The sequence below is a fragment of the Phocoena phocoena genome, chromosome 17, assembly GCF_963924675.1.
Source record: "Phocoena phocoena chromosome 17, mPhoPho1.1, whole genome shotgun sequence".
Lineage (NCBI taxonomy): Eukaryota > Metazoa > Chordata > Mammalia > Artiodactyla > Phocoenidae > Phocoena > Phocoena phocoena.
The window spans coordinates 684,429-699,747 of record NC_089235.1 but is presented as its reverse complement, the minus strand read 5'-3'; the positions used below and the strand labels follow the sequence as shown (position 1 = coordinate 699,747).

At 44.8% G+C, this 15,319-nt stretch overlaps 1 protein-coding gene across 1 annotated transcript in view; it reads right to left on the bottom strand.

Annotated features, from left to right (window-relative positions):
* Positions 1–15,319, bottom strand: part of SPIDR (scaffold protein involved in DNA repair) — a 294,972-nt gene that overhangs the window by 94,642 nt on the left and 185,011 nt on the right. The window contains exons 9-10 of the mRNA XM_065895727.1: positions 7,214–7,409; positions 5,543–5,772 (exon numbers count right to left, since the gene is read on the bottom strand). Coding sequence (XP_065751799.1) covers positions 5,543–5,772; positions 7,214–7,409 — 426 coding nt within the window. The remainder of the gene's footprint in view (positions 1–5,542; positions 5,773–7,213; positions 7,410–15,319) is intronic.

Below are 15,319 nucleotides of genomic sequence, written 5' to 3'. Positions count from 1 at the left end.
TAGGTTGCCTCCAAGTCTTGACTATTGTAAATAGTGCCACTGTGAACATTGGTTATACTGAAATCTAAAAAAAATGATACAAATGAACTTATTTACAAAACAGAAACAGACAGACATACAAAACAAATTTATGGTTACCAAAGGGGAAAGCGGGGGAGGGAAACATTAGGAATTTGGAATTAACAGATACACACCACTAGAGAAAATAGATAAACAACAAGGACCTACTGCAGAGCACAGGGAACTATATTCAGTATCTTGTAATAAACCATAATGGAAAAGAATATGGAAAAGAATATATATACACAAAACTGAATCACTGTGCTGTATACCTGAAACTAACACCATTGTAAATGAACTATACTTCAATTAAAAAAAAAAAGAAGAAAGAAAACTGGTCCCAACATTGGAAGCAAGAGACAGAATGCCTGCACTGTGGTTCTGCTGTGCTGTTGAATGCTGGGCATTCTCACTCCCTCCTGCGTTAACAAAACTTTGCTGTCAAAACCTGTCCACGCTCCCCACTTCCCACCCACTCCTGCGTGCCCAGGGAGCTAGCATCCACCTCCACCCCCAGCAACTCCTGTGCATAAAGTCATCCAGGAACTTCACACGGCTTCATCCGTCACCTTATTAGGCTTCTCTGAGGCACCCCGTCAGCTGCCCTCTACCACACGTGGCATCCCACCATGCTGAGTGCCTGCCACGACTAGCCCTTCCTCTCCAGGCTCCTCTGTGGTCCCTCTTCTACCCATTCTCTAATGCTACAGGACCTTAGATCTTGACGCTACACCTCTTCTTTCTTTTGTGTCTACTATTTCCCTAATGTGCTCTCATCCACTGCCCTGGCTTTAGACAGTTTCCAGCTGGGACAGAACAGCTGTGAAGGGGGTAAAGGGAGGAGGGCTGGGGCATCTGCCTCTCACTACAGGCCCTCCAGGGCCTTTGGAACTTAGCACCACGGACAACCGTAACCTCTTCAAATTAGCCAACAAAACGAATGCACATACAAATATACAGACCGACCAGCTGTAGGCTGAAAACCCCCCAATATTTATTTCCAACCTAAAATCTTCTCTGAATGTGAGATCTGTATATCCAGACTTTTCATCTGACATCCTTTCTTGCATGTCTCATAGGAATCTCAAACTAAACAGGCCCCAAACTGAATTCTCAAGCTTCCCTCCAAACCAGTTTTCTCACCTCAGTAAATGGCCCATCACTCAACCAAGCACTCAAACTGAGGATCAGTCTTAATATTTCCTTCCGCCTACCTCCACTCAATCCCTTACCAAGTCACCACACGCATCAGAAACATTCCTCCATTTTGCCGTGGTGCCGCGTGACACTTGGAGCCTGGGCTGTGCTGGATGCAGCAGTAGCCTCTTCCCGGCCTCTCTGCTTCCACTGGGGCCCTGCTCCACAACCCCTCTTCCCCAAACCATCTTCCATCCCACAGCTGAAGTGTCTGTCAGATGGGTACACCTTGTTTGGGGTTGGCTCCTGCCCATGGCCCACGCACGCTGGTCACTCCACCATCTCCCTCCTGTTTGGAGCTCTCAAAGGCACTCCCTCTATTTCATCTGCTTTTCACCTAACATCCACTTAGCTTTCAAGTGTCACTTAAATAGTGCTGCCTTAGAACACCTGCACTTGAATCCACAAAGTAAACTCCTTCCCTTCTCCACTTGTCTCTCACAGTCTCCCACTTTTTCCTTACCAGAGCACCGACCACAACTTAAAACCATAAACGTATTTGTTTTCAGTTGTTTTGCATGCGACGCCCTCACCAGACTATGCCCCGTGAGCACAGCATGATGGCTGTTTTTGTCAACCATGCAGACCCAGAATCTGGCCCAGGGTAACAGTGACAAAAGACTAAAGGAAGGGTCAAAAGATGAAAAGAGAGTAACATCAAGGTATAGAGGAAGGAAAATGTGCCTATTTTTCCTGAGTTCAGCTCAATGAATTTCCATAAAACTGAAGTGCAAGATAACTAGAAAATAGTTAAATAAGAAGGTTCTGTCCCCTCCGGGCGTTTGTCCAAATGCATGACCATTTCGATGAATTCAACGCCCTCACAAAAGACTAACTCTCCCATAATAAGTATTTCTGCAATGACCGGCTAGAAAGAATGTGCGTCTCTGAGGGATAAAATAAGTTAAATATCTCAAGGAGAAAGGAAGTGAAGGTTTCACAGAAAGGGAGGAAAAAAGGCAATGTTTAACGGCGATCCCCATGGACCTGGAGCAAGGCCGTTCGGTCTAGATTCCACTCTGCCAGGAGGGAGGGGGTCACTAGGGAGTCCACTTACTTTTTCTTGGCCCCAGTTTCCATCAGTATAAACCAGTGCTCCCTTTGGGCTAAAAAAGCCTATGGTCTTATTAGTCATGCGTTTATATAATATTCATCCAATATGCAGTGGATCTAGATAAAGGTGTGTTTTGCCTCTGAACAGACTGCCTTGCTTACTGTTTAGGGAGTGTTCTCTGGACTGGTTTTTTGTTACCTTTGATTTAGGGGGTTATAAAACTTCAGTTCGTGCTGGTTACGCTGACCTATAACACCTTGAGAGACCAAGTAGAAATGTTTTCTGTAATAGCTTGAGTTAAAGGACGTCATCCTGAAGAACAACGGACCGGAGACTCCTACTTATTATATTTCTGAAACCTGAAGTGTATTTCTGATACTGTTTCACAGCTCAGAGAATATGAACCTTTTGACAGAATCTATCTGACCCCCTTCAGGACTGGCAGGCTTCGAACAGATTTCTTTTGATTTCAAAGCTGACAAAAATTGGGCTGTCTGCCAGAAGACAAGCTCTTACTGATCTCATAAAAGTGACACGGCTAGAGCACTAGCTTGATACGATCAAAGTGCCAAGTTAGACCGAAAAGTCACCACAGCTTCCTCGGGAGGCACCTGGCCTGCTCTGGGCAGGAAGGGAGAATCACCGTGGCCGCAGAGTCTCATAAGACAGCGCTGTCTCTCTTTGCACAGGCCTTAATGTATTCTGACACGGCCATTTCTGACTGTAGAAAACACACAGTGATCAGAGTAGTCTTCAGCTCACTGCTGGCTAGAGAGGTCTCTGAGGTAAAGCAGGTGAGGTAACGCAGGGGACGGCAGGTCAGCGGCCCTCACTGTTCAACCTCCCTCCTGTGCTGGCTGTGCTCGGGCCTCTGGACAAGACTGACTGTGCACTGCACAGCTGCCCCAAGTTACCGACGGGCAGGAAGTTACAGGCAGAATTCAAGTAGAAAAGGGTGACCTAGGCGATACGCCTAAGTCTTCTGATGGTGTCTCCTCTTGTATCGTGTTGCACATGCAGGTGTAAAGGTCCACACCAGGACACATGCTGCTGAGGGACTCCCCAAGGAGATGCCTTATACACACCAGCAAAGAATCACTAGGGTGCTAAGTGTAATGTTACTTCTCTCTTAATGTGATTTGTAAACTGGAGACCCTGATCATTACTATAGCAAATGAATCTAGAAAAAACTAATGATCAGTTATACAATAAGACCTTTTTGTACCCCCAAAGACATCTCAGAAGCCTTGTCTCAAACCCAAAGCCAAACGCTATGGCCTCTGTCCAAAGGTTCCTTTTCATGCACAGCTCCCGCAGTGGCTTCCCAGGACGACTTAACCCCTGGGTCAGCTGTATTCTAAACCCAGCTTGGTTCTAACTCAATATTCTTCCCTCTTTTGTAGCTCCCGTATTCTCTACAATACTGTCATTTGGGGATTCTATACCTCATGATGTTTTTCTTTCATCCATCTGTATGACTATCAGCAGTAAGAACCTCTCTGAGGTCCCGTTTCCTCACCTGTGAAATGGCGCTAAGGTCCTCCAGCCTCTGTTTACAGCCTCACGTGTGCAACGAGAAGCCCCCCACCACGATGCAGGCGCATTCCATCTGAATAACTCAATGCTGTTTTCTTATTTTTGAGGTATGCCTGCCCTGCCTTCAATCCACCACGAGCACAGTCTCATTCGATATGTCCCAGGTGTATTACAAGGCACAAACCCAAAGCACTCACACGCCGACCACTGGCAGCAGCTTACCTTCCAATTTTTTCTCTTTGCTCAACAAGTAAAACAGGCGCCGCCGCAGAGCTGGAGGATGGCCTCCGAGGAACGTGATGCTCAACGCCAGCTCTGCCGCCTCAGCTCCGGCTGTGCCCGCCCCCCTGCAGCGGTGCTCCGCGCCCTGCTCACTTGGTACTCCCGCCTTAGAGCCTAGCATGGCTACCGACCGCGAAAAAAGCTAAGCAAGACTAAACCTCTGTCTAACCTGTAACTGTCTCAGGTGATCCTATTTAGAGTTACACAAGTTTAAGTCTAGCACAAAACTGGTCGACAGCTAGAAGTCATGTTAAAACCTAAAGATGGATATAATGGTTTCACACACACGCATATTCCAAACAAAATAAAAATAAATTTTTTCTATAATTCCAAAAGAAACATTCTCTAACCCTACACCTGAAGGGACTTTTTCAAATTCATGGTACTTTAAAATCAGTTGCTGTCCACTGGAAGAGGACTCACGGTTAACAGGGCAGTGCTTCCTGCTTGCTCTTTCTGAAAAATACCAGAAGGCACTGTAAGGATATGATGACTGTGAATTACTATTTCTTCTGTAGTGTTCTCCTAATAGTAGAGAGACAAAATGATTGTTTGATGAACTGGCATCTAACCTTTTCATTTCTCTTCTGTTATAAATCTGTCTTACTGCTTTGAGGGCAATTTAACACAGAAAGATAACCTCAGAAGAGTCTGACATAAATAAATAAACTCTCAGTCAGCGATGTGTCTCTAGCTATTTGAAAACAAATAAAACCAGGAGGAGCCTAAGTCTCAGTAGAAAAGATGCCATTCCCACAATTTGTTGGAGCAAAGTACTTTGAATCACAGGTTTGCCCTCGCTTTCGTAGCTACCTAGCCATCCTGTGTACCAAGGCAGCCACTATCCACATAAACTTTAAAATAAAGTTAATTAAACTTAAATAAAATTTAAAATGTAGTTCCTCGGTCCCACCAGCCATACTTCCTACATGGTGGTCAGTGGTCACCTCACTGGTTAGGGCAGTAAAAAAATGTTTGCATCACAGCAGAAGTTCTGCCAAGAGCTCTGATGCAGACTCGACGGCACCATCTGGGAGTCACAGATTTACCAGCTGCCATTTACTTATTCAGGTTTTTAAGACATAAAACTTGATAGCTATTGCAGTGGTCTTTTTAAGTACGTAACCATGCCTTGGATTTCTTATAACAATACCATTTGTGCTTGTATCACTTTCAGTAACATGAATTATTAAAGGTAAAAGTAAATGTGACTAACTTTTTCAGTAAGGACTTTTTTTACAAATAGACAAAATCCTCTGTCATACCATGTGTCCCAAATTCTGATGTAAATAAAAACCAACCAAACAAATACAACCCATGTACATGGTGAATACAGTGAAGAAATTGCTCTGAGAAGAGCCTTCACTTTCTCCAGGTGAGTCTGGGCACCTGCACCTGTGTTTCGTCACTCACCGAACTCTAGGAGGGTCTGTGCCATCTGCCTGCTGACACCTGCAGCGAAGAGAGTAAACTCTCTGCACCACCACCCGGACCCCGGCTCCCGACCAGGTGGCAACTCCTTGGCTTTCGACTGCATCCAGCAGAGAATCCCTCAGGGGAGCTCGGGCGGGGAAGCCCAGCTCTGCTTGTTCGGGCCTGAGGGTCCAGTCTGTGCCCACGGTGGTGTGACCAGCACACATAACCTGGCAAGACACGCAAAGGGAACAATTCCAGTCTGACCCACAAGGGCACACTACATACCAAATCCCGACGTGCTTGGGGAACCCTAAGCATCGGGCGTGACTGCAGGACACTCAAGGAATGACAAGGACAGATGCACGCCCATGGCGCGGGGCTCCCATCCACGGGCCACCAACGTGGCAGAGGAGGCCTGGTGAGTCGAGGAACAGGGGAGCGGCAGGAGGACAGACCACCTCGGGGATTTGAAAACATGGAGAAAGTACTGCTATTAAAACACCTTATGGTGATTTAAAACATTTTCTTTTATGAGGTAACGCTCTCAATAGCACAAACTACAAAACAAAATAAAAGAATGACTAGGGTTATTATGAAGTGCTAGCACTTTGCACACTCCTGTGAGCAACATGCAACACCTTTATGACCCCAGTAAACATCCTAGTAAATAAACATCCTCTAGAGTGCTCCGTGCTTCCTACATTGCAGCACTTTTCCTTACATACGGTGCTACGTAACAAACACATTTAACCTCACAACCCAAGGAGGCAGGCTGCATAGTTACCACTGTTTGACAGATGAGAATGCTGAGACAGGAGTTCAGTGTCTTACCCAACGTCACCCAACAGCAAGTGGCTGAGGCAGGACCCGAACTAGGCACCTAGTTCCAAAGTCCACACACTTAACCGCTAAGCTCTACTGCCGCTCCGCTAGCACGGACGTGAGACGAAGACACACCTCATGAATTCACCATCACATAGCTGTCTGAAACTGTACATAGAGCAGCAATGCACTCTGAGCTGTATTTTCCATCTGTTAAATTAAACTGATTAGACAGCCCTCCTTTTCACATAATCCTCTCCAGACACACGCTCTGACAGTCAAAGGGAGCTCCCGCTCAACTCCACACCTACAAAGTAGGTTCAAAGTCCGTTTCCTTTCCTTTCCGATGTCCCCTCACACCGTCAGCCTCAGTATTCCGCTCTGCGCTGACTGGGATAACTAGGCGACCCTGAGGCAGGCGCACTGAAGTCAGACACTTGGAGCCCGAGTGGTCCCGGGGGTGTCCTTTGTGCCTGCCGCAAGTGAAGTTTAGTGGTTCCCCAAGTTCATCTTGGTGGATGACCATGGCTCAGGGCCACTAAAATTCCAAAAAGCAATCTCCAGTGTATAACCTCAAGTTTATGCAGCTCTCTTTATCCCAAGGGATACAGATGTTATGAAAAAGAAAAACATGATTTTTTTAATAAATAAAAGAGGCTTAAATAAAATTCTTAGGCAATTATGAGAAGAGAAAAAAAGAAAACTCATATTTTAATAAATTAAAGATTACACATATAGTTGCTGAATATTTGGAAAGGACCAAAGGTAATCACCTCTATAAATTCCAAAGCCTTTAAACGCAGTATTACTACAAAGCAAAAAACCTCTAAGTCAGTGATAGTTTACCTGGTTTTCAGGTGAGTTATTTGTTAGGCTCTGAAATCTAAACATCTGGGCCAAAATGATGCTTCTTCTCGGAAGGGGTGTGTCCCAACTGTGCACTTCATGTGTTGTTTTTGAATCTTCTTTGGCAACAACTTTCTGACAAAAATAAGTATTCAGAATAACAGGGCAACTTCCATTTGGGATAATAAGCTTTTGCCTGGAAAGGGAAAGAAATACAAATACAAGTTTATCTGCAATGCTGGATTCCCCTCACCTTCTTGCTAAATCACAAAGGGCAACGACTTGCTGGCTAAGGACACAGGCCCTAGAGCAGCTGCCAGTGCATCTGGCTCTGCTCTTCTGAGCAAGTCTTGTGTCAGGAGTGGGGGTGGAAGGGGCGGCAGTGCTCGAGCTGGAGGTCCCCCGGGGCCTCCCAGGCTCCTGGACAGTGGCCTCAGGGCCCCTCGGGGAAAGTACTTGGCGGGGGCGGGGGTGGGGCACACAGCTGCCCGACGCTGAAGTGAATGTTACAAGAAAGACCTTCGGACACTTCACAGCTCTCATCTTTCAGAAAGCATGACACCAGACACCAAAGGAGCTCCACCTTCACTACCAAACAGACCACAGCCACTGAAATGGCCCACATTCAAGTGGGAGTAGGACAATGCGCTACTGGGTCCTCTCAGACTAGCTAACGCTCATTCCCCACACAGGCAGCACTGCTTAACAGGAGGGTTAACAGGAAGACGGAGTAGACACACTTTCCCCTATTTCTCCCGTTAGACCCAAGGAAATGCCTGGTGCTGCACAGAAACGAAAGAGCAGAAGAAGCTGAAAAGGGAGAGGAGGAGGCTGTCCAGCTGGGACCCAAGGACAGACAGAGCAGCAAGTTCCTGAGCTTCCTGTCTGTAGCCTAGGAACAGCAACGGGTGCCGACAAAAGCACCCTCGAAAGGAAGGACAAGGAAGGGGCAGCCCAGTGAGACAGAAAAGTCCTAGGGAATCACTGCTCCGCTCCTGGCAAGTATCATAGAAACACTGTGACCTACTGCCACACACAGCAGGCAAAGCGCAAGTGGGGGCCGGACATGCCCCTCGACAGGCTGTGATGAAGAGTCTGTGCAGGCCGGCTGGGCTGGTGTGAGACGAGGCGCTCACCCTCACACCCCCATCACTCCCGTAACCGAGCCTCACTCCCCGCCCCTTGGATCAGAGTCCAGTGGCCCAGCAGAGTCAGTACTTTCACCACTACCCGGCCCTCCCACCTTCCTCCACTGCGGTGAGTGGCAGCCTCGTGGGAAGCGGTAACGAAGGGAATCCTGACGCCTTCCTCCACTTGGTAGTAAGAAGCCCCCCACCCTCCCAACGTCTCTTCTCAGAGCAGTGCCAGACAAAGCCACCTAAAACTGGTTTAAATAAGATCCAGGCTCTCGTATCATAATACCTAACATGTATAGGTTACCATCTAAAACCACCTGTTACACTAAGAACCAGGAAAATTCTCACTTGAATGAAAAAACACAGTGACTAGATGACAATGTTAAGATGACGCAGATGTCAGAATTACCTGACAAAGATTCAAAAGCAGCCATTACAAACATGCTTCAGTGACAGTTACAAATGCACAATGAGACAAATGAAAGAATAGAAAGTCTCAGCAAAGAAACAGGAAGTCTTGGCAAAGATACAGATTTTCTTAAACGGAAATTCTATAACTAGGAAATAAAATAATGAAAATAAAACTCACTGGATGGGTTCAACAGCAGAATGAAGGGAGCAGAGAAAAGGATCAGTGAACGTGAAGATAAAATAATATAAATTACCAAATATAAACAACAAAGAAAAAAGAGACCAAAAAAACCAATGAACAGAACCTCAAGAGGTGTGAGGAAGAAGAAATAAAAATGGAAAGATACAGGTAAATAAAATAGGCTTTCCTGCTCCTGTTGAGTTTTTGAAATTATATTTGGAGTTGAAGCAAGAATTCAAACACTGTCTGATATGGTTCTAAATGTATGCAAAGGAAATATTTAAGACAATCATATAAATGAGGACAGTAAAGGGACATAAGAGGCAAGGTTCCTACACTTCACACAAACTGGCAAAATGTTGACCCCATAAACTGATAAGTGATGCATATAAAATGTAATGCCTAGAGCAACCAATAACATAGCTATAACAACACAAAAACATTATAGATAAATTAAAATGAAATTCTAAAAAATGTTCAAGCAACCCACATAATGCCAGGAGAAAAAGAAAAACCCAGAGAAATGAAAAACAGAGAACAACACAGAGAAAACGAGAAATAAAACGGGAGACTTAAGTCTTAATATATCAATAATTACATTAAGTGTATATGGTCTAAAAAAGCAATTAAAAGACAGATTAGCAGAGTGTATTAAAAAATACGGTCCATCTTTATGCTGTCTACAAGAAATTCACTTCAAATATAAAGATACAGGTAGGATGAAAGTAGAAGGCTGGGGGAAAAACCATCATGTAACATTAACTTAAATATGGTTGAAATTACTATCAGATGAAGTAGGCTTTAGAGCAAAGAAAATTATCAGGGATAGAGAGGGACATCACGCAATGATTAAAAGGGACAATCCAACAAGAAGACAAATTTGCAATAGTAATATTTTAAGCCGATAGACTACACGTATGGTAACTTAGAAATAACAATTAGGAGACATGGAGAGACAGAGGCAAGCCAGACAGAGTGACAGTCAGCAAGAAGAGGTTCAAGGAAGCAAGAGGGCAGGGGTGGGGCACAGCATCGGGTACCACTGGGCTCAACTGTGAAGGTCCTGATACAGCAGGATGGATGAAAGATGTCATACGTGCCCAGCCTTTTCTTTCAAGTTAATTTGAAAAATATGATCAGGTAATATTCCTTTTTTTTTTTTTGCGGTACGCGGGCCTCTCACCGCCGCGGCCCTTCCCGTTGCGGAGCACAGGCTCTGGACGCGCAGGCTCAGCGGCCATGGCTCACGGGCCCAGCCGCTCCGTGGCATGTGGGATCTTCCCGGACCGGGGCATGAACCCGCGTCCCCTGCATCGGCAGGCGGACTCTCAACCACTGCACCACCAGGGAAGCCCGATCAAGTAATATTATTTTAACTGCTAAGTTAAGAACATAGCACAAGATTTCTGTGTGTATTTAGAACCTTACAGTTTACAGATAGGCATACTAACATTAGAACTCTGTTCTGCCAAATTCAATGTCCTGTTTGAGGCTATTAAGGTTAAACCAAATTAAAAACATACCTATACAAAATAGATGTGCAAGGCTAGTGGATTTGGGATAGACCTTAAAACCCATATCTAGGTTCATTTGGTTCATTTCGCTGTTTTTACTCAACACCTATGACATGCCAGGCAAGGGGCAGGGGACTGGGAATCCAGTCTGAGACAAGAAGGCTGAGAGGACAGGTTTACTGCAAAGGAAAAGGGTGTTATATGATACCCCGAGGGAGGACCCTCTGGAGACAGGGAAGGTTTCCCAGGAGAGGTAACCAGGTGAGGGCTGCCTGGGTGAGGGTGTGTGAAGGCACAGGGAAGGGGATGGTGGGGCACCTGCGGGGCTGCCTGGTGGCAATGACCATAACTCGGATTCCATGTGACAAGCAGAGTTCTCAGTACTACCTCACTGAGCTTCTGCAGAAGAAACACAGATGCTGTTTCCTTCGTTTGGAGGCCGAGGACGTCACAGCCTTTCAACATCCATATACATGGCACCAGCGTCATGCTCCTAGGGAGTATGACCTCTTTATTTCTTTTCATGCTGCAGGCCAGTGTTAACTGCTGTGGACTCTACTATCACCTCTCTACTTACCTTATTGCCGCAAATGTTATGTGATGACCAAAAAGCAAGTTTACAGAGCATGTATTCAGATTAATATTGTAACAAGTTTAACCAGTTTTTCTGAAGATCTAACTAAAAATAAAGACAAACCTAAGGGGCTTCCCTGGTGGCGCAGAGGTAAGAATCCGCCTGCCAATGCAGGGGACATGGGTTTGAGCCCTGGTCTGGGAAGATCCCACATGCTGCAGAGCAACTAAGCCCGTGGGCCACAACTACTGAGTCTGCGCTCTAGAGGCCACGAGCCACAACTACTGAGCCCGTGTGCCACAACTACTGAAGCCCATGCACCCAGAGCCCATGCTCCGCAACAAGAGAAGCCAGCGCAACGAGAAGCCCGTGCACCGCAACAGAGCAGCCCCCACTCGCCACAACTAGGAAAAGCCCACGCGCAGCAACGAAGACACAACAAGCCATAAATAAACAAACACAAACAAATAAATAAGACAAACTTAAAATGTTAAACCTCACTTGATAAATCACATCACAACCAACAACACCAGTGGACATCATCATGATGCTGGACTCACAGTGATTCTTCTGTTAAGGAAGTTGAAGAGCGTGTGTTTACTTTCTAGTAAACTCTCAGAGCATCCTTGACAAGTCAGCAGCCATGGCAATAGGATGGGCTGCAATGTGGGACAGTCACACACATGGTAAAATACACAAAAAACTAGACAGTAACAGTCTTCCGTGGAGTCCAAGCACTATGGTTTCTCTTGGAAACTTTAAAAAAAAGAAAAAAAAAGAGAATCCTGTATGTTCAATACAAATGACAATTTGTTCGAATGTTTGCTTTCATGAAGAACCATTTCCACTGCTCTTTACTGAGAGTGTTATATACAGAACTCAGGTAAAACAAGAAACAAGACTTTTTTTTAATGTCACCAAGGGCAGAGAGGAAAACCAAGTGAAATATCTTTTCATTTGCTATCACTTGTCAACACTGCCAAAGTGTTAAATACCCCATTATCAGCTCATAAAACAAACAATATTTATTTCACATCACAAATCAGATCAGTTTGCTTGTTTACTGTCTAGGAAGAATGTGTCCAAATTTGGTGGGTGGCAAGGATGACTAAGGAATTAATGCAGTGACCTAAACCAAGACAAATAGAAGGTATTTTCTTTCCTTCCTTTCCTTCCCTCCTTTAATGGCTAGTCAGCTAAAGAAGTCAGACTAAGAACTGTAGTTGTCAGAAAAACGTAACCTAGACTTAATTCTTCTTTCCACCGAAGACATACTTGGGATAAACTAATCAATTTTGTTTACAATTTAGTCTCAACTCGAAGCCCCACTGGCCTGAGGACAAAGCTGTCTAGTGCACACATCTTCCTGACACGGGAGGCCAAGCCATCGTGTGGGGCTAGTTGAGAGGGCTTACAGTCCATACAGGGACACACACGAAGGAAACAACTAAGTGCAGTAAAACATCATTGGTGCTGCAGTAGAACCAATGCAGCCATACATACATACATGAATAAATAAATAAATAAATAAAATTAATTTATAGAAAAAAAACTGTGTAAAGAATTAAAAGATAAAAAATGAAGCCAGTCTGTTCTCTTCCCTGGAAGGAGGATGGGACCCACCAACTTGGATACAGCAAGAGAGGTCCCGCATCCTTCCTGGAGGGACCAGTGCGTGGGAAAGGGAGTGACACAACGGCCAGGCGGTCACTGGCCCACAGGATCAGATGAAACTACTAGGACAGCGTGAGATGTGGGAGGCCGGTGTGACAAGCTGCAATGGAGGGACGTTACATTTAATGCAAAAAGGTCCCTGGTGAAAAGAGAACATCAGAGCCACCTTTTACACCTGTGCTTTTAAGGTAGCCCTTGTGGCTAACTGATTTTAAATAAAAAGAAGTAAAATAAAACTTAAAATGCATTTCCTGAGATGTAAAAGCCACATTTCTAGTATTTGATGTGGTCAGTACCACAGTGGGCAGCACAGAGAACGCTTCCATCCCTGCAGAAAGTTCCATGCAGCTATCTGAGAATTTTGATTCTCAGGGCAGACAGTAAACCACATTCTAGTTTCTTCGTAAACCCTTTCTGATTGATTAACTCGTTGGATTTGAAAAAGGCTATTATGCCCCAGTGACTTCTGAGGCAACTGCACAAGCTTTGAACCATCTGAGTTCCCTCCTCCAGACACCGGCATCTGAACCCCTGCATGAAACTCAAGTCAGTGACAAGACAATGTTAACAGTGTTTGTCGTGAATTTTTAAAAATACCAACTATCCTGCCCACATTCTCAATTACTTACAGAGTGAACAGGCACTCCTCCTCTCACCAAAAGTCAGATTTATTCTAAGAAAAATTTAAAACCGTAAGTCCTAAAAAATATCTCTAAAATGAAGAATTAAGCCAATTTCAGAAATAAGAAGTTCAAGGTTTATACTTCCTTTATTTTCAACTTCTTATTTGCCAAGATTTATCTCCCAGGTTCAACTGTTTCTTTTAGCTTCCTACCCAAAAAATACCCACCTTATCTAAAAAAACTGATAAAAACACTGACATTTATAACTGTGTGTGTTATTTTAAATTCCCAGAGTAGACTCTGTCTAATTCCCTTTTTATCCAAATAAACACATTGTTGAGGAACACTTTATTTCCGTTCAAAAGTGAACAGTAAACTACACTGAAGATGAATTCACTGAAGAATATAAGATGTGAAATAGACTTCCTCTATAAACCAGGAGTCTAATTCTCTAGATTAACAAAAGTCTCTGACTTGACCATTTCCTTTCTCAGGCACAGGTCACTGGAAATTGCAATTTAAAGAAAGAACCATCACATATCTGGCAGTGGTTGTAAACTTTACTTTCTTTTTTTTTAACATCTTTACTGGAGTATAGTTGCTTAACAATGTTTAGTTTCTGATGTATAACAAAGTTAATCACCTGTACATATACATATATTCCCATATCTCCTCCCTCTTGCATCTCCCTCCCACCCTCCCTATCCCACCCCTCTAGGTGGTCACAAAGCACCGAACTGATCTCCCTGTGCTATGCGGCTGCTTCCCACTAGCTACCTGTTTTACAGCTGGTAGTGTATATATGTCCATGCCACTCTCTCACTTCGCCTCAGCTTCCCCTTACCCCTCCCTGTGTCCTCAAGTCCATTCTCTACGTCTGCACCTTTATTCCTGTCCTGCCCCTAGGTTTTTCAGTACTTTTTTTTTTGGATTCCATATATACATGTTAGCATATGGTATTTGTTTTCTCTTTCTGACTTACTTCACTCTGATCCATCCACCTCACTACAAATAACTCAATTTCATTTCTTTTTATGGCTGAGTAATATTCCATTGTATATATGTGCCACATTTTCTTTATCCATTCATCTGTTGATGGACATCGATTGCTTCCACGTCCTGGCTATTGTGAATAGAGCTGCAATGAACATTGTGGAACATGACTCTTTTTTTTTTTTTTTTTTTTTTGAGGTACGCGTGCCTCTTACTGTTGCAGCCCCTCCCATTGCGGAGCACAGGCTCCAGACGCGCAGGCTCAGTGGCCATGGCTCACGGGCCCAGCCGCTCCATGGCATGAGGGATCTTCCCAGACCGGGGCGTGAACCCACGTCCCCTGCATCGGCAGGCAGGCTCTCAACCACTGCGCCACCAGGGAAGCCCAAATGACTCTTTTTGAATTATGGTTTTCTCAGGGAATATGCCCAGTAGTGGCATTGCTGGGTCGTATGGTAGTTCTGCTTTTAGTTTCTTAAGGAACCTCCATACTGTTCTCCATAATGGCTGTATCAATTTACATTCCCCTCAACAGTGCAGGACGGTTCCCTTTTCTCCACACCCTCTCCAGCATTTATTGTTTGTAGATTTTTGATGATGGCCATTCTGACCGGTGTGAAACGATATCTCATTGTAGTTTTTTTTTGTTTTTTTGTTTTTTTTGGAGTACGCGGGCCTCTCACTGCTGTGGCCTCTCCCGTTGCGGAGCACAGGCTCCGGACGCGCAGGCTCAGCGGCCATGGCTCACAGGCCCAGACTCTCCGCGGCACGTGGGATCTTCCCGGACCGGGGCACAAACCCGTGTCCCCTGCATCGGCAGGCGGACTCTCAACCACTACGCCACCAGGGAAGCCCTCATTGTAGTTTTGATTTGCATTTCTCTAATGATTAGTGATGCTGAACATCCTTTCCTGTGTTTGTTGGCAAACTGTATATCTTCTTTGGAGAAATGTCTATTTAGGTCTTCTGCCCATTTTTGGATTGGGTTGCTTGTTTTTTT